The sequence below is a fragment of the Scaptodrosophila lebanonensis genome, unplaced genomic scaffold (assembly GCF_003285725.1).
Source record: "Scaptodrosophila lebanonensis strain 11010-0011.00,11010-0021.00 unplaced genomic scaffold, SlebRS2 tig00000053-arrow-pilon, whole genome shotgun sequence".
NCBI lineage: Eukaryota > Metazoa > Arthropoda > Insecta > Diptera > Drosophilidae > Scaptodrosophila > Scaptodrosophila lebanonensis.
This window is the reverse complement of record NW_022060548.1, coordinates 3,551,027-3,577,424: the sequence shown is the minus strand read 5'-3', so window position 1 is coordinate 3,577,424 and position 26,398 is coordinate 3,551,027. Positions and strand designations below refer to the sequence as shown.

Genomic DNA, 26,398 nt, shown 5'->3' with positions numbered 1-26,398 from the left:
CAAAAACGCATGTGATAGACAACTACTTAGATATAGAATGCAAATCATATGAATCATATTATAATCATTATCTATCGTTATCTTTTTGAAGGTTTATAAATTCTAAATCGTTTTCGACGCGAAGACAAGAAATAGGAAAAAGGCTTAGCGTATGCCAGAGATATAGAATACTTACTACTATGGGTGAGAAAAGCCGATGTAGTTAACATGAAAACCTATGCAATTTTATGTTTAAATGTTGAAGTGAAACAAAGTAGATAGAATTTGATAATTATTGAAAATTAAGCCCAATATGTATATAAAATATTATTTTAGGTGTTTTTAGAGATTAGTTGACACCATATACGAGTATAGACGTGTATATGTGGCTACTGTAGGATTAGAAAACTCATGATTTGATATTGAAGAGCAATAGATCTAAAGTTTAAAGTGTAAACGCCAAATGTATGTAACAGAAAAATGAAGGCGTTCATCAGCATTATGAGACGAATCGATATATACATGTTCGTCAGTATGACCCCCGCAAACTCTAGAACCATAGTACTTAGGGTCGCCAAACTTGGTATATAGCTTATTAGAAACCATATATAGCTTCATTATTTTGTATAGCTGCCACTGAACCGTTCGATCTAACGAAAAATCGCACTTACAAGTATAACTTTTTTGTTTATAAAGATATTCTAACAAATTTGGTTATTACATTCTCTATAATATCATATAGCGATCGGTGCGGAAATCAAACTTAGCTCATCTTTTAATTTCTAAAAATTTCTTATTTATAAGTTGGAAATAAATGGTTCAAAAATCATTATTAGTACAAAAAGCTCATCTATTTATTTCGATATCTTAACCAAATTTGATATTCATCAGTTTTTTATAGTTCTTCATCATAATCTGACTTTAATATTGTTTACGTTTTAGGTCAGAGAAAAATGACATCTATTATTAAGCTTCGTATTATTATACTTTTTGGGAAGACATTGGATATAATGCATAATAATTAAAGACCAGCATACTCATTACAATGTTTTTATTCATTCACCATCGTACTGCTTGATATTGTAGTTGAAGCTATTGCTTTGAATGGTGCGTAACACTAGACAGTGTTGTGTTTACGTCTGTTCTCATCAGTGCAGTCATTTAAATCATAAGCCTGATAAGTCTATATGTTGGCGCTTATCAATTTCATAGCTATCAAGAGTTCTTTGAACCCAATTCGATTTCCTTAGTATTGGTTCACCCTTGATGGCACAAAGTAGTGCGTGACACACATGTAGGCTGGCACACGCACATTTGTATATATGTATGTACATATGACTGTACTCGTATATATGTATGTACGTCTGCGACTATGTGGGTATTACGACTATAAATATTTGCTTATTCGAACTGTGCGTGTGCGTGTGTGAGAACTGCTGTTGACCCAAAGCGACTACCCAGGCACATGCCAAATGGGGGTTCCAATTATAAACAGGCCTATATCACACACACACACATATACATACACACACACTCACATTTCTTGTTTTGTTTACATGCAAACGCACATAGTTTTGTTTTCATTTCTGTTATTAGTTTTATTATTTCCCAGCTGAAAGCGGAGCGTGCATAAATAACAAAAAATGAGTCTGAAATAATTAGATTGATAGGGGTATTGAATACAGTCTGCGTTTGTGTGTGTATGTGTGTGTGTGTGTTTGCGTGTGTGTGTGTACAGCAGAGTTCGGATTTTGTTTTTTCTTTTTTATGACCAGAGGCGTGTGAAAACGTGCTGTGAAAACATTTCAATAATGCGATATATACTTGTATACTTTGAAAGTGTAAGTGTGATTTCGAAGAGCGAGATATTTACATAAAATAATTGAGAATTTGAAAAATATTTGTAACAATTGAGAAAGATGAGCGCCCGCTTGGAAATTAATGTATAAATATATTAAAAAAGACTTTGAAACTCAGGGCGTGTTATGCCAATTGTAAATTATTACACTCTTATCAAATTTAATACCAGAAAAATATAGAGTTTAAAAAAAAATAAAAAACATTTAGATACGAATTGAAATGGAGATAAAACTCTGATTCATAAGTGAAATTAAGCTCTTTTGTATTCAGGCGGAAGGCTTGCACTTTAATGTTATTTCTGAAAATCTCATTACTAAATAAATAAGTTAATAAATGAAAGCAATGAATTAAAATAAACTCCAAAAAAATATTGAAGCTTCAATTTGGCATATTTTGCTACACATTGCTTGCAAAATAAATACTAAAGAGAAGAATCATAAAATCTTATTTCAAAGAAATATTTAAAAGTAAAATAAATGGATTGCTTTGTCAATGCTGCTTTTGATTTGTTTATAATATTTCGAGTACCATGCTGTTAAACCTAATGTTTATTTAAGCTTCTCGACTTATTCAGCATTTGAAAAATATATTTTCAGTGATATTCTAGATATTCCATAAAGCATTGAAAAACGCATTCAAGCTCTCCATGGGCTTACAGCTTCAACGTAGTATAAGTATTACCAGAATAAGTATTTCCTTTTGATTTTTAATCTAATTTCTGCTCAATTGCAAATGATATTTCAAATATTTTCGAGATAATTGTTTTGCCAATAGATAGAGGAATGAATATGTGTTTAGTTTAAATCACAAAATAGCATGAAATACAGTGCATTTGTTTTATACGACTTGTCTATGAATAACTTACTGAGTTGCTATATCTCAGAACTCTACTTTTTTTCAAGGGCAAGCTATGAACTACGTCGAAGCTAAAGCGTTGGAGCTTTACGGAAAATGAACAAAACAACAAGAGCCTTCAAAAAAAAAAAAAAAACGCCAGACAAGAAAAAAACAGCGTAAAATTTGCAATTCACATTTGCGATTGTGTTTTAGTTTAGTGTATTTTTTTGCCTGCTTGTGCTGTTAAATTTAAATTTCAACAAGTTTAAATTTATTGTAAATTGAAAAGCAAACACGCTCCACCAACCGCAACAACAACAACAATGCACTACAGAGACACTACAAATTTGCCGGTCTCTGTATAATTAAAGTTGACTTCCATTCGATACAATTGAAATTTTGACAGACTTACCGACTGACTGACTGACTTACTGACAGACTGCGAAATTGACAGCCTGATGTCATTACGCCCAATATTTGTGCGAATATGTCGTTTTTTTCTTCTTTTGTCGCCATACAGACACACACATTTTATTTATTGGTTTGTCGTCACGGCCCCCTAGTCTGTGCCTTGCCCCTGCCCCTCCCACTCCCGCAGATGCCCTGCAACACCCACGCAGCGTCAGCTGTTTTTTGTACAATTTTATTGCCTTCAATTATAAAACAATAAATTGATATTTTATGGCTTTGTGTGTTTGGTATTCAAAATCGTTTTGAATGTCGCATTATAACTTTTTGTAAGTCGTAAAGAAAAGTATCGAATGCCGCTCGTCTGAAACGGGATTTAAAATGTGATGATTTTTTTAATTGTTGTTGCCGCATTCTTGACACAAGTATTTGCATGGATATAGTATTTATTTAACTGTCGTCGTATTTGGCAATTGATGTTCATTGTGATTAAAATTGATTTTTATGTTTTTACATTTTAAAATGTTTAATACTATTAAAGGGTGAAGGGTGTCCTTTGCCATTCAGCCAATGAATAATATAAATAATAATTCAAATTGTTAATCTAAGTGTAATATCAATTACACCACAATTTACAATAAATATGCCGCGGAAGGTTTATAAAAGTCCTACCAAAGACTTTCCATAGCACACATATAGTAAACATTTATAAGCATTATCGTTTAAAAACTGAAATGCGTTGAATTCAATAAATTGCTATTACGAAATACAAGTTTATTCAAGCAATTTGCTATTTTCACTAACAATTGTAAAATAATAAAACGAATCGAGCTGTCAACAAAACATTGCACATGCAACAAGAACAACAATAACAAAAAATAACAACAACAACAAAAGCATTGACCAACTTCAACTGAACTAACATTGAAGGAGTTTTCCTAGAAAAATGATGCCAACAGCAGCAGAAAGCAATTTGCAAGCAACTTGGAAAACAAACAGCAGCAATAGATGAAGAAGACGATGTTGGAGCTGCAGTTAAAGATGCTGCTAATAGCAGACATTGGATCGGGCCAAATAACCGACACACAAAAATATTTCCGGGTAAACAAAAACGAGCACACAAATTATAAGGGGTGTGGAGGGGGAGGAGAGGAGTGGAGAAGATTGCTGCAAAAAATTGCAGTAATTGACACTGAAGCTGAAGCTAAAGTTGTTGGTGTTGTGGAAGCGACGGCCACTGCCTTCGATGAGTTGCATTTGTCGTCATGATCGTCATTGTTTGATGACGGGACATTTTCTCTACGTACGATGCCAGCAAATTTCTACAACAAATTTTACTTAATTGCTCGACCATTTTGCAGACCATGGATACTGTGCGTCCCCCACACCGTCAATGCAAAAGTTCATAGTTAATTTATGCAAAGACTCGAGCTCAATTAATGCAAGTAATGAAATTTCATTTAATTAGCACAACGAGTGCCAAACGAGAATGCGTCCAAAATGTGAACTCAAGCACCCACAGGTCGACGCCTAAGGGGCCTCACACACACACACACGCACATACACTCATACACAGCCACTTACTTACAGACAAAGTAGAACGTGGCCAGCCCAAAACCTTACTTGAGTGGCCAACTAGGACAGAGGAGGGCGATGGCAGAGATATAAAGAGGGCTTCTAATTAATTGGTATGCTTCTTGCGTTTACGTGCATGCGAAATGTGGAAATTGCTGCTCAATGACATTATCCAAAAGCGCTTGAAAATCATAATGGCAGCTCGTACTCGTACCTACTCGAACAAGCCTTGCTCGCTGCTCCCAATGATGGAGCTGCAACGCCCGACTGCCTGCCTGCCTGCCACATTCACATTGGGACTCAGTGAGGCTACATGGCCACAAGACACAGCACAGTGGAGTAAGAAGCAAGAGAACTAAGGAGGAAGTCAATTTTAGTTGGCTTGTAGACACATTCTGTTTATCAGAACTGATAACCTGAAAATGTTTTATAAAACTAAAAAAACCTAAATATGAAACTGCTTAGTTAATACAAAACTTTTATATGCGTTCAATTTGAACTCCAGAGACAGTATACTAACACTTAAAAAACGACTTGAGAAAGTAATGGTAGCTATAAATAATGAAAATATTCATATGAATCATTTTTTTTACTAGCTGGACCCAGTATTACCCCCACATTGAAAAGGGACAGTTAGTGCATTAATATTATTTAAATCTCAGCTTTGGCAGGCAAAAACAAAGTTTTCTGGCCCCATCTTTTAAAAAAATGGCAAAAATTCAACACTTTTATATTGAAAAAATTAAAAAATTGTTTTAAAAACTTTATGTTATCTTTAAATAAATTAATTAAAAAATAAAGTAATTAGTTACCATAATTTATATATATTCATTTATGTGCCCAATAACATTTGAATAGAAAATGTAATAAGAGAGAGTTGTAAATAATTGAAATATTATATAACACGAACCGATTGAAGTAATCACTACAATATTTTCAATTTATCGAAACTAAAACCAAAAAGCTGCTACAAATACTGCAAATTTCAATACAGTCTTTCCAAATTTTTCAAAATAAATACTAAAAAATGTAAATTTTATAGATTATAAAAAATATATATACATTAGTATCAAATACAAAGTAATTAAATATGGTTAATATGGGAGATAAGAGTGGGCGTGGTCCGATCAACATACAATTTTTTCCAATTTTTATTCATATTATTACAATCAAATTGGAAGTCACTGCGAACCCCATTTTATTTTATGCCCCATCTTTTGCTAATCCGGCCAGTGTGCATTGTTTTAGGTAATTCTTCAAAAGTATTTTTGGATTTTTGTAAACTTATAGATTTTGGATTAAAGAAAGAGATGAACATAGTAAATTGAATAGATGGACAAAATGAGAATATATGAGTACACTGTCTATTTATAAAAAGAAGACGCTTATATAACACCCCTTTTCACATAACGAGTTAAATGGTTTCAATATCTTTAAATATTTATATAGTTTTCAATTAGTTAAGTGTTTATGCTTCCCACTGTATGACGAGGGACTCACTGACAGACCGGACTGGACTGACTGACGACAGTTGTACGTGCAACGTCAAAGGCCATTAGCTAGCGCTGCCGATGGCCAGGTTCGCTTCACTGGTGTTTCCCTTACAGCTCGTATCATTTATGGGTCAAATGTGCGATGACGGCGTTGGTGGTCCCGAATATATAGGCCCCTGTACCAGTGCAACAGTTTGGCGTGACTTCCAACCCGTTTTGTTTGTGTGCGAAACGTTGCAAATTAGTGCGGCAGTCAATCAATAATGAGTGTGTGTGCTAAATGTATGTGTGTGTGTGTGTGTGTGTGCATGTTTGTGTTTGTGTTGGCCTGCCTAGCAATTAGGCAGCTTCGTGCCGAAGCATTTGCCTTCATTTATATGACAATTAAAGGCGCTTGATACGTGTGACGTGCCCAGTGCTGCCTGCGCTCTTGGCGGCAACGCCCCTCAACCCATATTTTTATCTAAGAGTTTAAGCATTTCATATTCAATCGCGTGCACGACCTTGGGCCGGCCTTGCAGGATGTTAAAGTGCTCTAAGTGCTTCTCGATTAAGCTCAAAATGTTTGCCTTGTTTGTGGATTTTTAATGAGCACTTGCGCGAATACTGTAGGTACAAAATTTGACATGCAAGTAAATCATTTGAAATGAGCTTGAATAGGAAACTTAAACAAGCTTTACAAAATTCGACAGACATTATCTATGTGTGTGATTTAATTTTAATAATAACTTTTCATAAAATGCGAACTTAAACTTCTAGGACTTGATATAAACAAACTGGATATACATTTTTTCTCTTATTTTTAATTAAATAACAACTCTGACCACAATCGGCTGCCATGCCATAAATAGATGTTTTTGTGCGGAAAAAAGCCAACAATTTTTAAATCGCCAACACACTACTACTACTTGTTATAAAACTTGTATATCATTTAACGGATAATCAACTCCACTATGAAATTTTTGCAATTCACGCAACACAACACACACTTACCAAATTGCGACGATTATCCGCTCTTGAAGTAATTTGCAGTGATTGATCAAATTATCATCTAGTACACCTGCCATTTGCTGGTTTATATGCAAACAACACTGGGAAAGCCGATCCTGTATGGCTTTATGGTAATCACTCACCCGAAAACTATCAATAATTACACGCATGCCACTTTGTTTAATTGTCTCGGTGTCTCAAATGCAGTAAACTAAAAACTAATAGTAGTTGGCTCGAGTGGAGCGTCGAGACGGAGGCGTCAGAAAAACCGCCATCAATCAACACTCTGACCGAGCCATCAAGCGACTGAGCTCCAAGTCATAAGCACTGCACCATCATCACCGTCATCGTTGTAGTTATGATTGCGATGCGGTTTCACACAAAACTGACAAATGACGTAGACATACTATACTTGTACATGAGAGCGACCAGAGTCGGGCCTAGGCCAGAGAATGCAATTGCAACCGCTGAGACTTGCCTGCTAATTGATTTTGAGCCATTTTGCACGTTTTTGGCGCAGTTCATTAGAGTTGGGATCTTTGGGTTGGGCGCAGTTTGAATTGACGGGCTTACCACAACGCATGTTGAATTATCTGCACCTCGTTTTGACTTGAAATGGAGGCCTACAATATTAGTCTTAAGTCTGCGGATGTCGCCAGAGGTGCTCTCTGAAATAAGTAAACAATCAATTGAAATACACAGCTAATCGATTACCCCTCTCTCTTTAATTGCAGATGAACGAGAACATATACAGAAGAAAACTTTTACGAAATGGATTAACTCACATCTGATCAAAACCCAGTGCACGCCAGTGGATGATTTATTTTTGGATCTGCGGGATGGACATCGTTTGTTGGCATTGCTGAGCACTTTAACGCAAACACAGCTGGTGAGTAGCATATCAAGTTTTAGGAGGAGCTTTAAAAGCTGCTCTGGAAGTCTCGAGACAGTGTTAAGTTTGCGACAAATGTGATATATAGCTGTATATTTGAATTAAATTTAGAAAAAGTACTACTGTAGCTAGGGACACCAAACGGAATAAGATATTGGGTTGCTTCGACCACGTTACAAAATAAGAATGTTTCCTTTTAACTGATTTTGTCTTTTCTCTACAGAAACCCGAAAAAGGTCGCATGCGTGTGCATCACATTAACAATCTGAATAAGGTGCTTCAGGTGATACAACAGCATGGCGTTAAATTGGTCAACATCTCCAGTGATGATATTGTCGGTGGAAATCCCAAGCTTACGCTGGGTCTCATCTGGCTTATAGCACTGGAGTTCAATGGCCAGCATCTAGTCAGAAGTCATTCGAGCAATGGCGTTGAGAAATCCTTGCTGGCATGGGCGCGTCAATACACAGAACCACACGGCTTGGCCCTCAACGATTTCTCCAGCTCGTGGGCAGACGGACGTGCCTTCCTTATGATACTGGATGCGCATCTGGAGGAATTGGATTTGGAGAAAGAGCTGTCGCAGCATGCCCTACAGCGATTGCATTTAGCTTTTGATTTAGCGCATCGGCATTACAAGATCGAAAAGCTACTGGATCCTGAAGATGTGCACACACATAAGCCAGATAACAAGTCCATACAAATGTATGTGATGTGCTTGTACCATGCAATGGAATCGATGCGAGCTCAAGCGGAGAGTGCACCCTGCACAAGCATCACAGATTTGGATGAGGTGCCCTTAGAATATACGCCCTGCAACCAGGAGCTGTATACATCAGATAGCGGTGGCAGTTTGAATGTAAAGCCGAGCTTGCCTCAGGTTGGAGCCGGCGACAGTTCGCTGCGACCGCTGAGCACGGCCACAAATGCTAGTTTGGAGATAAGTAGTTATCAGGATGCACTGGAGGCTGTGCTTACACTCCTGCTACAGGATGAGCAGCTGCTATCTCAGGATATGCCGGAGCCTCAGGACTTTCAAAGCGCCAAGGTGCAATTTCACGAGAATGAGCATTTCATGCTTAAGCTAACAGAACATCAGGAGTATGTGGGCGAGGCGCTAGAAGAAGGCAGCAATTTAATCAACGAATCACAGAAATTGGGTGCGGGCCTCTCGCAGGACGATCAGAACGAGGTGCGACAGCAAATGGTGCTGCTCAACGAACGTTGGGAAACTTTGCGATTGCGTGCTCTGGACGTGCAGGCAAAGATACTGATGCGACTGGCTGAGTTTCAAAAACAGAAGCTAGAGAAGCTGCGGCAGTTTCTTACCAATGTTGAGGATCGCATTTCACACATGACAGACATAGGACCGACACTGGCTGAGGCAGAGAAACAATTGGCCGAGGCCAGGCAGCTGAAAGCAGATCTCAGCGAGCAACAGGATCTGGTGGATAGCTTGAGTAACATGGTCGTCATTGTGAATGATACGTCGGGCAATTTCAATGATCTGGAGGACAAGTTAAGCGCATTGGGAGAGCGCTGGTCGCATGTTGTAAAGTGGAGTGACTTGCGCACCGAGAAATTACAGCAATATAAATGCATCTCTCGCTGGCTGGACGCTCGCGAACAGGATCTGAAGCACATGGAGAGCAGAGATGTGACCGATGTTGGTGGCATTACACAGCGCATCAACGACCTGAACTATTGTGCCAAGGATTTACTGGAGTTGCAGCGTTATCTTGTCGACTTGCGTCAAATGGTGGCAGCCACATTGCAGGATGGGGACGATAAGGGTGAACGCGTGCTCATGCAGCTAGAGAGCTATGAGGATCGTCTGGATGCCCTAAAGCAAATCGTCGAGGTTCAAACACTGCGCATTGAAACCAAAGGCTTTAACTTTGGCCGTGACCGAGCGTCCTACGATGACAGTCGGGTAGTGCGACCCGACGGCTGGTTAGACTATCAAATGATTATACGTTTCGGCGAGGAGGACGAGGAAGGGGAAGAGGAGCAGGAAGGAAAGGAAGATGCTCAGCCGCTGGCAAGCAAAAAGCGTAAGCTGCGCAATGCCGACAACTTCCATGAGCTGGAAACGCAAATTATGGATCATTTTTCCTACGTGCAGGAAGTGGAGGAAAAACTGCAGCAGCTGCAACGCCAGAGTCTGCGAAATCAATGTGAAATTATACGGGACTTACTTACAGAGTCAAGCCAGCGAGCAACTGCAATGCCCGAGCTGAAGAAGCTCTACGAAGTGTGTGAGCAGGAGGCGCCCACACGCAATTTAATCATGGAAGCCACACACATAAAGCAGCTGGATGAGCGATACGCTCTACTGGCTAAGCGATTGACCAGCCAACAGAAAGATAGCAACGAACTCCTGGCCAAGGAGCGTTACTATAACAGTCTAACTGGTTTCAAGTTGGTGCTGGCCGACTCGAGAGATTGGTATAAACAACATGCAGGCACGGCTAGCGTGCAGGAGCTGGAGCAACGTCTTAGTCATATGGAATCGCTGTCCAGTGAAATAGCTGAAGCACAACAGACAACGGCAGCTTTGAGCGCAGATCTGATGGAATGGAAACAGGACTTTAACATCTTCTACGATAGCTGGCATGATATGAAGCAGGCCCTTTTAGCGTTAATTCAACAACGGGGTGGAGACATAATCAAAGAGCAACTGCAACAGTTGCAGGAGTTTGTGCAGCGCGTTTCAAAGGAAAAGGTGCGTGTATCCGATCTCTCCAGCATGCAGAAGCAGCAGCAGTTACTCAATCAGCTCGTGGATGAGCTCGAGGCACTGAAGCCCATATACACCCAAGTGCAACAGCGTCGATCCTCAGCGCTGAGCACCGAACTCGTGGCCAGTTGGCAGCGACTACCCGAACAACTAAGCGAACGCATTTTAAAACAGACTACCGCCATTGAAAATCTGAATCATTTTGCTTCCGAATATAATGCAATTATTGCTGTACTACGAACCGCCGCATCAGAGGATAACAATGCCGCTACCCTGAAAGCAAACGATCTCCGCAAACTAGAGATTGATGTGATTAGTGCGAGAAATTTCAGTGAAATACTGATAAAAGATGCAGAGGTGCCACAACGAGAAGCCCTACAGTCCCAAATACGTGCACTGAACACACTTTACGAGCAGGTTGTGACCCTACATCGAGCTCAACAACAGCAACACACGGCACTGGAAGCCCAAGCCCAAGCAATTGTGGAGAGATTGCAGCAAACCGAGGATTGGCTAAACGAACTAGAAACGAATACGCCCAAGACGAAAATATCCGATATAAACAGCTCGAATGAGCTCTTCCATAGTAAAAGTAAATTCCAGACCCTTAAAGAGACCTGTGAACGTGAAACTGCCAATTTCCGCGAACTGAACGAACTTGGAGGTGAACTGTTACTCCAAATGGATGAACTGCAACAGCAACAAGCCAAGGATGGAAAATATGCGACGCTGGCGAAGCAGTTTACGCGCCTCAATGCGCGTTGGACAGCGGTTACAGAGCTCATCTATGGCAAGACAGCATTGTTGGAGCATATATCCACACAGCTGGGCGAGTTTAAGAAGTTTATGGTCAGCGAGACTGGATATTTAGATCGTTTGGAGAATAAGATACGAAATACGCCAGAGAACGCGGCCGATGCAGAGGAAATTATTGAGGAGCTGGACGTAAGTAATCAAAAAGTTACTTATTAATACAAAGCTAAATAATGTATTTTCTATCTGCCAGGACCTAGAGAACGTGTTGCGTGCGCATTCTGACGAATGGCTCGACAAAATTCAAGAGATTGGCAATGAGCTAATTGACAATGAATTTATGGAGAAGGAGATGCGTGCCGATATAGATAACATTGTCTCGCGCTGGACACAATTGCAGCAACAGGCCAAAAAGCGCACCGAACTGCTGGAGCAAGAAGTGAGCGAAGCAGAGCAGTCGGAAAAGTGCATTGTACAGTTCGAGGCCTGGTTGACGCGTGTGGATGAGATACTCAGCGAACATCTGGAAAATGATGTGACTATTGAGGATCTACCCGATGATTTTCAAGTAAGTCTAAACTCTCCACTTACAACAGCTTGCTGACTAATCTCTCCAATAAATTATTTATAGCGCTTGGCTCAAGAATTTACCAGCAACGAACAAAACTTTAAAGAAATACCGGAATTAATCGCCGAGCATACGCGTAATGGCAAAATCGAAGCGGCAAACCGCCTGCAGGAACAGCTCAATCTTATGGAGTTACGTTTTAAGGCCTGCCAAGCGAAACTTAACAAGTGCACTGCCCCTCAACCCGCATACGAGTCGCGTTTGAATCGCGCCCATGCCGATTTGCGTAATGTGGAACGTTCAACCTTGGTGCTGGATGTAGCATCCGCGGGTCCCAGCACAGTCAAGGCACAATATCAAAAGTGTCTGGTAAGAACTCATCCTTTTATAAATTATTCCTCATAACTTATTTTAAATATTTTGCCATTTACAGCAAATCTACCGAACACTATCGGAAATAAAAGCAGAGATTGAGAGCACCATTAAGACAGGCCGTAAGGTCTGTGAAGACAAGTATACCAGATCACCGAAGCAGCTGAGTCAGCGCATCGACGCTTTGAAGCATCTCTATAATGCGCTTGGCGAGAATGTCACCCAATCGAAGGCATTCCTGGAGGGTCTGCTAACATTGGCCGGTCAGTTGGAGGATTGCTTTGAAGCCGCGGATACTCTAATACGTCGGTTCGAGTCGCCGCAAGAGATGCACGATCGCAACTCCATATTGCTAGAATTTGAGGATGTTCTGCAACGCTGTGAGGAGTATTATGCGGAATACAGCAAGTCCTGTGATGAAGGATGCATGGTGGACACACGCCAGCGCATCGATGGCCTCAAAGCCACCTACCATCGATTAACCAGTGCTGATATTATTAAACGGCTAACGGAGATGAAAGCGACTCTACAAAATTTGGATAACATTTCGCTGGATACCTTAAAGTTTGTGCCATTTTCTTTATTGACCAGCGGATTGCATTTTATCTTTGTTGTCTCTTATTGCAGGACAATGGAGCATGACCTGAAGCAGATTAATGTGCCATCAAATCCGGAAATTGAAAAATTGCAGCAACAAGTCATTGCAATTGTTGTGGTGAGTACAAAACAAGCTTATGCCATTCTATGTTCTCGTATGTATATATTGTATATATGTTTTGAAAATGTTATTAAAGTACTTTTAAGTTGTTGTACAAAAATGTTTACTTATCGATTTGTCTCCTTTGCCGTCCTTACTGCCTGTCTGTCTGTCTCTGATGTCTGCCTGCTCTGCGGGTCTATCATTTAGTTTCCATCAAATTATTTGCCTTATCATGTCCTTTTACGTTCCTTCCTTTGAGCTTCTGTTTATTTGCATTTCACTCAACATCATACTTTTACTTTTCTGCTGCCTCCACGTTGCTTCCATTTACAGTGCATGCCTTGTGGTTTTTTCCTCATCTTAACACCTTTTGCTCTTTCATTTTGCAAATACATTTTCACATGCACATATTCGCCATGAAATGGAATCGAATTTTCCTGTTGCTTTTGGTTGTCCTTCTTTAAAAGCTTTATACGATTTTGTTTGGTTTGTGGCAATTTTAACAACCTCTGTTTTTAAGTGTGAAAGTAACGATGTTAATTTAAGACTTATTTACTTTTAAAGTAACTAACTAAGTATGTATTACAGCCATATGGAATTCCTTAACACATTCCTTAAAATGCTAACAACGGTGCTCTACTTAATTATATCTAACTGAAAATAAGTTCATTTTTACAATATTCTTTATACTACTTTATATATATGTTTTATTTGCAATATCATGCCGCTACCCATAAAAATATTACATACTTAATTAATCTCTCCACCAAGCTAATAAACCACCAATATAAATACAAAATATATATACTCGTAAAAAGAATCCAATACCAATACCATCAAACATCACCCACAACCACAAAATCACCGTATCACTAGTTCAAAGGGGCTTAAGTTGGTGTCATTTTCACGCTTCAATTTAATTGTGTAGAGTTTTTGCGTTCCTGTATAAACAAATGGCGTTGTATTGGTTGCGGCTGCGACAACTGTGAAAGTCTACACATAGTCAATACTACCAATTAAAAATTAAATCAAATAATTCAACACATTCCCACAATGCTCACAAAACCCCCCTGTTGTTGTGGAGAGTTTGAGCTAGACTTAAAAATATTACTTTTACCTTTTCATTGGGCGCATATAAGTCTTCCTGTGCTTTTCAAAATTAATTTTAAGAGTATTGTAGAGTTTTGTAATTGACCAAAAACTATGCATTTATTGCACAGGATACACTAAAAACGCGTTTCAATGAACAGTCCGTACTCAATGCACCAAACAATAACTCTACACAAAAGTCTACAACGCCGGAAGATGATACAGAAATCGTTGTAGTTAGTGACACAGTTCGGCAGCGCCGTGCACGCACGCCACAATCGGGAGAAACCAGTTCGGCAAACACAAGTGCGACCGTAGAGTCGCCAAAAGCATCAGTGGAGAGTAAATCCGAAGATTCGAATGCAAACTCCCAGCCACATGTGCTTCCAGATTTGCTGCCACCGCAAACTTTTCGCTTGGCCGAGTCTAGTACGCTCTTCTCTCAAATATCTCTCCAACCACCAGGCGCACAGTCAAAAATCTCCGCAATGCCGCCTCCTAAGCCAGCAAAGAACAAGCGCAAGGCAGATGCGGCCCAGGTCGTAGAAATTAAAGTGAAAAACATACAAAATGATAAAATGTCTGTTCAGAACATTGCATTTGAGCCGCAAGTGGGCGAAATTGTAGACACTGTCAACATTTTGGAGAGTGTCGAACCATTTGTACCCGAATATGTGGAGACTGTCCAGATAGTAGATCTCTCAGAAGACTCACAGTCCGACTCTTCCATGCGGGTCGATGCCGAGGGTCGTGAAGTACGACGAACTAAAAGTAAAAATTCGTTGGCTGAGTCTCCACTGACAAAGTCAAATGATGTGGACGAACCGGATGAGGAGGCTATGCTGCGTCCATCCGCGGAAAATACAAGCACTCCCTTTCTACGTGTGGAAAAGCAACGAATCTCCTTTGATGAGAAACGCAAACGCATAGCAAATGAACGCGATATTTTGCGTGATTCCGAGGAGGAAAGCTCTCAGCCAGATGCAGCAGCTACGGAGCAGAGGCCCAAAGCGAAGCGTTGGCGCCAGTTGCAGCCGTCTTTGGACGCCACCACACCTGACACGGAACCGGAATCGCCGGGTCGAAATAGTTTCTATAGTGCCGACAAGGAGGCAGGTTTCGATATCGAACCGCTGGTATTCTCCGACGATGAGGAAATACCGCGTTTCTCCTTGGAAATGACACCAACCTTTGAATCCGATAGTGATGTGGTAATTTTGTTGCACTTTCTCGGTCTATAAAGATGCAGTATGGGTAATCAAAATACAATTTTCCTCTAATTTTATTAATCACATACAGAGTCGAATTGAAACACCAACGATTAAGAAGCCCAACTCATTTGCGAACAAAGTATTAAGCTCGATGCCCTCACCAACGGACGATTCTAATCTGACGCATTGCATCGGACTGAGTGAACAGATAACCCCTTTGGAGAGGTGCGTGAGGGAATTCGATAAGCTAGCTAAGCAGATGATATATAAATTGGAGATGACCAAGGCTAAGATTGAACAATGCCATGAGAGCGAAGCGTAAGTAAAAGTGAACAACTAATAAACTACTTCAAATCTCCCAGAGATATTCCAGTTTTGGTTTTCTAGTTTTAATACACAATCATGATTTTTTCGGAATGATTGTTGAATCGATAACAATTATTTACTAGACAGAGTCTAGTTGTAAAATGATCAACAAGCAATTTTTCGATAGGTTGTTAATTTGTTTTTTTTTTTTTTTATTAAGTTAATGCTATTGAGTTCAAATTAATTTCAATGAAAAATTTAAATTTGGGGCAAAATTTGACAATATATTTTAATCTGTTTAGTTCGGGGACCTAACTTTTGAAGGCATTCGTATAACTGGCTTGAGAACAGCAAGGAATTCGTTTCCCAAATAATTTGTTAAACATTTGGAGCATTTACAATCCTCGAAAAGACTGCGAATTTTAAAGATTGTTATGAGAGTCCTTAATTAAATTAACTCCCTCCGCTTTATAAAGTTTTTTCAATCAAAATTGCTTGAAACCAATAATAAACAAGTTGCAAATATTTAATATCTATTGAAGCGAGGATCTGAGACTGTTGATAGCGCCCGACGCGGCCACTCTCATATCACAGGGTGACTCGCTGGTTCTGGAGACTCATGGCAAGCCGGGCAACCTATCGCATTTGGTTATGAGTGCGCAAGCAAAGTTGCGCGAAGGATTCCTCAAGGTGCAACAGGCCAGGTGATTTAAATATAAGCTTTCAAAATTTCAGCTTCATCAACACATTCTTCTCTTGACAGGTCAAAAACTTCGGGTACGCCAACAGCCTTTACACGCGCCACTCTGGACAGCATTAATATCGAGGAGCTGGTCACAAAGGGTCTGCGTCGCATCAATGTCCTGATCGACAAGCCTGTGGATGTGAAGTCCAGCAGCGAACTTGAAAAACGCATGGAGGATATCAATGTGAGTGGATATGGCAGCGAGCCAATGAGAACAGAAAAATTTAAATAAAACAACAACAGCAAGCGAACATCTGGCCAGAAATCAGAAACTAATTGCCTATAGCCAACCGCAGTTAAATAATTTTTTGCTATAATCGGACCCATAACTCAAAACTGATATTTTTCTTTAAGCTTTTTTGCGCACTAATTTAGAAATCTTTGACGGCGTCCAACCGAGTGACGTGCACATCGTGCTCTCCACACGGTTCGTTCGCTCATTTTGTTCCTTCTGTTGTTGCGCCGACAAGTTAATTGCCCTCTCGAGAATTTTAAGGCAGACCGCTAGAAGCTAGAAACTAAATGCTGCCATTAAAAAGCCCAAAATAAAATTTTTGACATAGTTACACGCACGCCCATGTCGTGGATGTGTCGTGTGCCGTGCCAACATCTGTGTGTAGTTAGCGAGAGGAACAGAAGGGGGAGTACGTACATATTTGTGTTGCATTTCTTTCTAAAGCTATGTGGGTCAGAAGAGCAGATTGGCATCCCACAAGAGCATGAATGAAGAGATGTCTGTAATTGTTGCTTTGCTTTGGCAGAAGGAGGCCAGTGACGTGGCATGGGTAGTGCTCTGAACACAGAGATCTATCAATTGAATGAGGCTTGTCGTTGGCACCGTGTGATGAAGTATTTTGTTTAATGTTTACCACACAATGTCATGTCAAATTATAAAAAATTCAGCCCCAGAAATATGACAGATGCACAAATTCTACAGAAAAGTTAATGAGTTTATATATAAAGCACAAAAGAAAAATAATAAATTGATGAAACAGCAACAAGAGCTTGTCATAAAAATAAAGCATTCGACAAATAGTGGTGTGCCATACTTCTCATTTAATTTAAATAAATTTAAAATGTAAAAGTGAACCGACAACATTAAGTCAAATAGCATTTACCTTTTGTTGATCTTGTTTTCTTTTGACCAAAAGTTTATAGAAAAATCAAACAAACTGCTTATTCAACAGGCTTCAAAGAACATGACTAGTAAGTTTGCTAGCTCTTGTGTGTATATTGTCCGAAATCTTTAAGTTCATACATGCACACAGTTGACACTGAAAGACCATAGAATAAAAACAAATTACCAAGTTATTTTATTGGTGCTGCAAACTGAAACAGTTTTCTGCAAAATATTTTCATTTCATTTCAACATCGACAATCATTTCAAGTAGTTGCTTAGTACAGACTCTCGATTCTAATTGTGATTTTTCAAAATACGATATGAAAGTAGTTTTACGATGCAAAAAGTGTTTCCATGATTAAAATATTTCTTTAATGCCAGAAATGAAGAAGGCCCAAGAAGAAGCTGTTTTAATAATGTAACAGAAGATGAGTCAATTATTAAAAATGTAACGGGTATATGGACTAATTGAAGTAGGTAATTTTAATAAGTAATAATAAGTAACACTTTAATTCAACTAATGGTATAAGAAAACCCATATGTAGAAGACTAGGAGGAACGACAGATGAAGGTGGAATTTTAAGAACAACTTTTTTTCTGTTTAATCAAAGCATTCAAGCCGTGCATTCAGATTAGCACCTTAAGAACACCTATAATTAGAACTGTAAGCTAAATTGAAAGCGGAATTACAGCCTGTCTGATAAAAATACTTGTAGCTTTAAAAAATGAATTCAATATCGAAAATCATTTTTTTTTACTTTTAAATTATGTAAGGAGCTGTTATATCCTTCTATATGAGCTCTTCATTTAATTAATATATTTCTTGATAATCAGAATGATTTTAAAATCTATATAAATTGCAATATCCTAGTTCCCAAATGAAATAACGAAAATGTACACATTAAATAAATGTTGGTTAGTTTCTTGATATTTTGTATGCCACGGTGCGGTTCGCCTTAAACATGTATAGTTCGATAAACCCAAGTTTAGCCCCAACGCCTGGCTATCGTCACTCCCACCGAGCAACGCAGCCATTAATCATTGCGATCATTTGTTTGTTGTAGCTGCCGTTGTCTTTTTGTTTATTTTTTTGTTAGTTTTTTTACGCACAACGGAAAATGGGCGACAAATATCTTTCACGAAATTAAACACAGAAGTGGGGGAAATGCTAAAAATAGATGGATGCTGAAGCATTTTCTAAAACAAAGAGATAGACCACTTCCAATGTGAAAGAGGGGCAGTAATTTTTCCTGATGAAAAATTTAAGAGCGAGGTAAACTTAAAGCATAACAGATCTTTTTTGGTCGCTCTTAGCCGGCGGCACTATATTGTTTTCAGTCGTAGAGCGTCTTAAATACGCAACGGTTGGCAAAACAACGCGCGTGTTTATTTTTCCGAGGACCCTCCCGCTATATTTTCCGGAATTTCTCGCCCTTTTTATGCGCTCATTGTTTTACGCGCGGAAAATTCACTTGGCGCCAAAATATTTTGCGTAAAACGTTGCATCATAAATGCAATTTTGTTGGTTGACACAAGCTGTGAGTGCGTCGGTAGAGAGTGTCAACAACGAGCACAATACCGTCCACGCCTCCGCCTCCGTTCCCGCCCCAAACCGCCATCGATACGCCCACTTTAGTGCTTGAAGCGAATTCCCAAGAGAAATTCGAAGCAAGCGGAGGGGGTTGTTGCGAAAAATTTGTGCTCGATTGCAGTTGAAATTGAATTCAATTTTTCTGCATTTCTCTGCACTGCTTCAGAGCTCCACTGCCATTTTCTTTGTGTGTGTGTGTGTGTGTGTGGGTGTGCGTGTGTCCATTTGTGTTTCTGCAGTTTCCGCTTCCGCTTGCACACACTGTGTCCCAATACGGCCGGCATACATATCGTCGTTAATTTTTCATCACAGTACGTGTGCTGTTCACCTTAAATTTAAAAACTTAAATATCACCGTTTGTCCAACTGATTCTTATGCTCTTTGCAGGAACGCCGCGACGATTTGCAGGTAATTGTCAGCGCCATTGGCAAAAACGCCCAAATGCCAAAGGTGACGCCCGTCATGATGAATGAAATTGAAAAGGTTCGTACTATCGGTTTAGATGCGAGTGCCATTCAAGTGGCACTACAAGTACATGGCACCACCACCTAACATTTTTTTCTTGTCGAATTTATTGCAGACTAAAAACAATTTGATTGCTCATGCGGATTCAATAGAGCTTTCTTTGACCGAATTGAAAAATGGCGCGAAAATTGGCAATGGTAGCGGCAGCAAGGGTAAGTTTTTCTTCTCCTTTCCCCTGTTGTTTCTATATGTCAAGTGAAAAAACTTTCTAATGTGTTAAGTGCAATTCCGTTTAGCTTAGTTGTTCGAAAAGTGCATGATAGTTTGTCGCTAAATGCATTTTGTTATCTACCTTATCAAGCGACAACGAATTGGCCGCAAATTTTCTATGTCTCGATGAAATTAGACAATAAAGCATATGCTTTTATTGGATTTACTCAAAGCCAGCAATGAAATAGATAATTTATTTTTTAGTTTGTATTATTATGTTGCGAATCGGCATGCATATTTCGCCATATCACGGTAGCTTGACATTTGTATATATAAGACCACTCTTACGGAATGGAAGAACTCTTACAGAACTCAGAACTCGAGACATATATTCAGGAACACGCACATATTGTGGGATTCCTGTTGCCCGGCCCCGAAATAGGTAATGATCCTAAAATGTGTAAGCAGCAGCATCTGTATTCTTCTGATCAAGGTGTACCCTCCGAATGTTTACGATTTGGACTATACTATTCAGGTGGGTTTCTGATAGCAGTCTAGTGAATTCATTTTTGAGGACTAGCTATACCTGCTAGTGTGGAAGCTTGCTTGGAGCTCCACAAAGAACTATAAACTCGCAGTCAATAATGAGCCATAAGGCTATATTCTGAAGCGCCTGTACCTACATATTTGCTGTTCGGCGCTGCCTTCCATGTAACTCTTTAGTCAGTCGTGTGTCCTTTTTATATGCATTTTCAAACATTTGAAAAAAATTGGATTGTATTATTTTTATTTTATTACGTTCGAATGTCGATTTCAATTATTAATTAAAATTTTTTGTATAAATAAATAAAAGAAATATCTCTAAAACGTTAGGAGAAGTTCAAATCAAATTGCGTCGTCAGTACTATTTTTATTTGAATTACGATCGAATGTTGCTATCAATGATTAATTAAAGTTTTTATGCAGAAAAACTGTAAGAGGGAAAAAGAACAAAGGGATAAATGTGCATGGAAATAAATTCGTTTATGCCTTTTGGAAATTGCATGCAAATTTTAGGCATGCAATGAATTTTAAAAGTGTTTGCAAAAACATCTTTATGCATCGATGGCGGGCAACGGTAAAAATATTTTCCGATAAAATCAAATGTAATTTTCAAATTGATTTCTGCTCCTTGGCTGAAAACTTTGAAAAGTGCACGCACCAATCTCTCAATTTTGTTTTCAATTTGTATTTTTCCAGCATATTTGTTGTTGTGCTTTGTTTTGGAAAAGTTTATTTTCATTGCTCTTAACAGGCAGCCGGCAGCACTTTGTTGCATTTTATTGCGTGTATTTTGAAACGGTTGGTGGGTTTGGTTGCAGTTGCATTTTTTCCTGTTTTTATTGCTACAATTTCGATTTCACCCTCTCCGGTTGTTGTTTATATTTCAACTACAAATTCTGTGTGTGTATTTGTATCTGCACTTTCGAGAGGGGCAACAACAGACCGAACAGTTTGGCGTCAACCAAATGCGGAATGTCAATGGCACTTTTGACATTTTGTGTGCACGCTTTAGGTGTTGACTTTCTTTGAGTGGTATTTTTTTTTGTTGTTGCTGTTTTTGTTGTTATCGAAATCAAAGAATTTCAAAACTTACACAAGCATTAAAAATTGATATTAGTTTTGTTTCAGAATGAGTTATTAGCCTGTGTGTGGGTAAAGGCTTACGTTTTTCTTATTGAAAAGTCTTTTCTCATGAAGTGGTTTCGCATTTTTCTCACACACACATACATCTATGCCATTCATGGTAAATATATAGTATATGGGACTCTATAAATTTTAATTTGTATCCAAAAATAGTCTTGTATATATATAACGATTTATCTATCTGGTGCCATATTGCGCATTCACATTTAAACATAAAGAAATACATATAAACTATTTTCAAGATATATTTTTTCTGTCACAAAAATATGTCATTAAAAATAAATTGATTGCAGAAACAGGACGCCTCAAAGCCCTATTTTTTAAACGCTAATTAAATTAGCGCTAATTATTATTATTTCTTTAACAAAGCTTATTCATGCAATTAATAATATTGTATCTGTGTATCTTCTAGTATATAAATTGGCTCGTACTTTAGTTTCTTCACCTAGAGTTCCCTCCAATAGCTTCACAAAGTTTTAGGTAAAGCTCTTACAACAGGCAAGAGAGTTATTTCTCACTTGGAGTCAAACTGGCAAAGAAATACTACATTGGTCGTCACCTAAAGTAAGAAATAATATACTGCTCATTCACTAAATTAAATGTTCCCTAAAGTTTCCTACTAATGCGATATTTTTTGACAATTTGACCCGAAAGTGAGGGAAATAGAAACCACTCCATCCACAAAAGGGTCCTTAGAGTACAACAATAAACATTTATATTAATTCTCAAGTTTTATATATATTTTTTTTATAAATGCCAAACTTTTTTCCTAGCGCTTTTCTATGTAAGATTTAGGGTAAAACTTTGACAGCTGTTTTAAATTATACTCATTTGCGGGTTAAATTTACTTACCACTGCCCAATTAAAAAAAATAGCAATTTTGCTGCGAGGCAATGCTAAATTAGTTAATGAAAAATTTAAATTTATTATTAAATTGATGGCAGTTTTATTGGCATTGAATAATTTAAATTTGTATTTACATATACTTTATTTAAAATAATTTTTACATTTTTTTTATTTATTCTATTTACTCTATACCAAACATTTTTTTTTTTTATTATTTTTCCTTCAAAAATGTTGCTCCTTCAAAAATGGCGTCTTCTGGACTATTACTTTGGTTTTTGGATCGCGCTTGCAATTCTTTGCTAAAATATTTATTGAATTATAATTTTCTGGTGATGTTTTCATTCATCTGGAACATCATCTTCATCTTCATTATCACTTTGATTTCGCAATATAGAGCGTATATTTGCCAGGTTGTTATTTTCGGTTCGCTTAAGCCCCATCTTTTGCATATATATCTCAATTTCGGTCTTGGCCTTCTGAGCATTATTTAGCCAACCTTGTGTCTCCTCGAATTCAAGGGATTGTTTGGGCGGGGCCATAACGTAATCGCTCATCTTCTTACCAAATTTTGCTATTGTGTATTCGGCCTCATAAAATAGGCGACGACGCTCGTAGAAATCCTGATTGCTGTCTTGGTCCTCGTCGCGCATACCAAACAAATGTACACTTTCTGATGTAATATTGGATTGTTGTGGAAAGAGTGAACCTGGTTTCCCAATCATGTCATCCATATCTTCCACAATTTGGCTGACACAAACGCGCCTCACCAAGCTTGGTGTTGGTGTTAAAAGACCTTTTGGAGTTCTCTGCTTTCGTTTCTCCAAGACCTTTGCAAAGTCAGCTTCTGTATTAAAGGTGATTGTCGGTGATGGGGGGTTATCGGAATCAATATAATCTGTTGTTATGTGGCTCAGCTTTTTGATAAGGCGGCGCGGATCTACAGCCACACTCTTTGAGGGATGCGGCGTTCCAATAAAATAGTCATTTCGTTTTGGTGATAGAGCACCTATGGCCACCATTCGGGCTTTGGAATCCGAAGTTGGTGTAATGTCAACTTTGTGTTTCGAAGTAACCCGCATGTTTTCCACCTGAAGTCGTGCCTTCAGCAATTTGGGATCAATGCCCACTTCGACACGAGGATAGGGTGTGGCACGTTTATCTGAAGTAACACGCATGAAGCCATAATCCCGGAGCGATATATTTATATCAGCTGGGGATTCAAAGCTAATCTCTTTTGCGAAGGCTTTGCGAATGTTTTCCTTCTCCTTTTTCTGTTTAAGTGCTGATCTCTTTGGCAGCTTCAACATGTTGACGGAACTGTAAGATGTATTTGGTATACTGTGCGGGTGTACTACAACTTGTGTTTGAATGTTGAAAACAAAAATATTATATTCTATGTTTTCTAGACAGTTCCTTGACAACTCCTAGACGACTATACTAGATCAAAAATAATGTTAGCTGACGAGAACTCACCGTGTGGTGAAATAGCTGTACTTTACCGTTAGGTGGTGATAGCACTAACACATGACCCCATTTGAAAGCTTTTCTTGATATAAAAAATTATGTGTGTAGTAAAGGATAGATGTTGTTTAAAGTAATTATCAAAAATAATGTATTTTTCCTTTAGTTATAATTTCAAACAATTGCCTAAATTTAAATGTAAGGACAACATAGATAAACAGCTTCGCGTTTGAGAGCTTTAGTTTGGCATTGAGCTTTCGTCCTTAGCTTTTCTACATTTGGTTGTCAATGATAAGTCGAGCAAGAGCTTCTCTCCTTAACTGTGAACTGCGAACAGCTGTGCCACAAAACAGAGACAGGCACCGACACGAAGCGGAAAACATTTCAAAACAAAACGTTCAGCGGAAAGGAAGTAAACAGTAAGGGCGAAAAGAGTCAACGGTCAAGTATTAACTAAAAAATAAGTTGAAAGGACTTGAAGTCAGAAATTAATGAAAATATTTTTGAAAAGAAAATAAAATCTAATTAAAACTGATTTTAAAAAATGTGGAAAATTTTTTAAAAATATGTGAATTAACCTCTTTAGAAATGTACGCTATTATTAATAATCCTGCGCTTCAAAGAGATCAAATCATAAAAGTCATAACAAGCATACAAATTTATTTCCAATGGTTTCATAAATAAATGTTGACAAATGAGAAATGAATGAAAGTGTTAATTAAACATAAAATCATAAACCTTAATGGACAAATAAAAAGAAATCTTGACAAATAAACTAATGCTTAAAATAAAATTTCAAAAATTTTCGAAACTAAAAATGTGTTTTCAAACGAAAAACATAAAAAATTTATATGAATTATTATTAATGTGAAAAATGAATGGTGAAAAATGCAATACAAAATAAATTAAATTATAAGCAACTAAAAATAATAAATAATAATAATGTATAAAATTTAAATTTGTTAACGAAATGAATTGAATAATTAATTAATTAATACAGAAATGTGTTATTAAAAACAAAAACCTCAGTACTTCTTTTTCTCACCTTAAAACGAGTTCCTCATAAGATGTGAGCAGCGAGCAAATTGTTTCAGCTTGGAATTACACTTATTTATTAAATGATTAACCAATTTGTATAAAAAGTAACAAAATGACGATTGGGACAAGCTATTCAGCTCTTAAAGGCATAATAAGTAGCATCGTCTGAAGTGAGTGCCAAACAAAGCATGAAAACGAAAATTGTGCAGAAAGTGATACGAAAATTGGCGAAGGTCAGGGACACACCATAAATTAGACGCGTTTTAAAACGCAGGCAAAATGCGGGAAAAAGCGCTAGACAAAATAAATTATTTAACGCTTCTGATTGGATGTTTTTCATCGCCGGGCTGTCTGTCCTTCTTCCTTTTTTTGTAGGCAATGCCTAAAAGTACTGTTCGTCTCCAGAACGCACGCACGCTTGTCCCTCTGGTGTGACACACAGAGGCGTTGACTGACGTTGAGCAGCAAGACGACAAGGGGAAAATTTCACGCTTTCCTTGGCTTTTAATGAATTATGACATGTTTTTTTTTTCTTTTCTAAATGTGATGACTACGTTATCAGGGCGGCCAAAAGTTTCCTTTTTCAATTTGTTTAAACATGTTTCATACACATAGGAGCGTATATTTTGATTTTCAACCATTTTGCACCTGCCAAGACGCCGAGCAGACGTTGAAGGGTGTTGATGTGTGTGTGTGTGTGTGTGTCTTGTATACGTCAAAATGAGTGAAAAGAAAATTTTACACTTAACGTGTTTTTCCTCTTCTGCTACTTCAGTCTGTATTGTATATATGAGCACATGAGAGTGTGTTTGTTTGTTTGTGGCTTGTTACGCGCATTCGTTCTTCTCTTTTTCTATATATTTGCCTAACAGCGTCTGTTGTGCGGGTGTGTGTGTGGGGGGGTGTGTGTGTGTGGGTGTGTATGTGTTAGATTCCATTCATTCATTCATTCATTCTAAATGCTTTCAGTCAACCTACTCGTAGACATGCCCGCATACTTTGACAGGAGCCTACTCAAATAAAAAAAATGAAAAAACGAACAGGTTTGGCATTTTTTCCCCCCTTCTTAAGACGTCTTGAATTTGTCACCAAAATCCCTTGTCGTAAAAACAGCTTTAATCCTGCTGTGTGCGAAAGCTAGAGCTACAAGAATAACAACCACAACTTAACTAACAACAACCATAGGCAACACATGGGGTCCAATAGTTTTTGGTTTTGTTTTCACGGCTTAACTCAAACCCAAAAAACTTTCATTGCTTCCGGCAAAGCCAACGTTATTTCAATACTTAGACAGCCACGCCTACCCGCCGCCTACCCAACAGACCAGCCGGCAGGCTTGCCAAAACTTGCTACTTCTTAAGCTCTTCTTTCAATTCGCTTCTGCCCATCGTCAGTTTTGCAAGTATTTCAAGTGTTTCCTTTTCATATTCCTTCACTGCTTTGCCTTTTGAGTTTTTCAAATA

At 38.3% G+C, this 26,398-nt stretch overlaps 1 protein-coding gene across 13 annotated transcripts in view; it reads left to right on the top strand.

Moving 5' to 3' along the window:
• LOC115623747 (dystrophin) overlaps positions 1 to 26,398 on the top strand; it is a 265,277-nt gene that overhangs the window by 14,990 nt on the left and 223,889 nt on the right. For 9 of the 13 annotated variants that reach the window (XM_030518271.1, XM_030518270.1, XM_030518269.1 and 6 more), the window contains exons 2-13: positions 7,877 to 8,031; positions 8,258 to 11,719; positions 11,781 to 12,095; positions 12,159 to 12,464; positions 12,529 to 13,031; positions 13,095 to 13,182; positions 14,388 to 15,467; positions 15,556 to 15,785; positions 16,316 to 16,477; positions 16,537 to 16,702; positions 19,617 to 19,712; positions 19,810 to 19,906. In XM_030518271.1, the coding sequence (XP_030374131.1) occupies positions 7,877 to 8,031; positions 8,258 to 11,719; positions 11,781 to 12,095; positions 12,159 to 12,464; positions 12,529 to 13,031; positions 13,095 to 13,182; positions 14,388 to 15,467; positions 15,556 to 15,785; positions 16,316 to 16,477; positions 16,537 to 16,702; positions 19,617 to 19,712; positions 19,810 to 19,906 (6,660 nt within the window). The remainder of the gene's footprint in view (positions 1 to 7,876; positions 8,032 to 8,257; positions 11,720 to 11,780; positions 12,096 to 12,158; positions 12,465 to 12,528; positions 13,032 to 13,094; positions 13,183 to 14,387; positions 15,468 to 15,555; positions 15,786 to 16,315; positions 16,478 to 16,536; positions 16,703 to 19,616; positions 19,713 to 19,809; positions 19,907 to 26,398) is intronic. The other 4 variants (XM_030518281.1, XM_030518280.1, XM_030518279.1 and 1 more) reach the window with 1 other exon arrangement.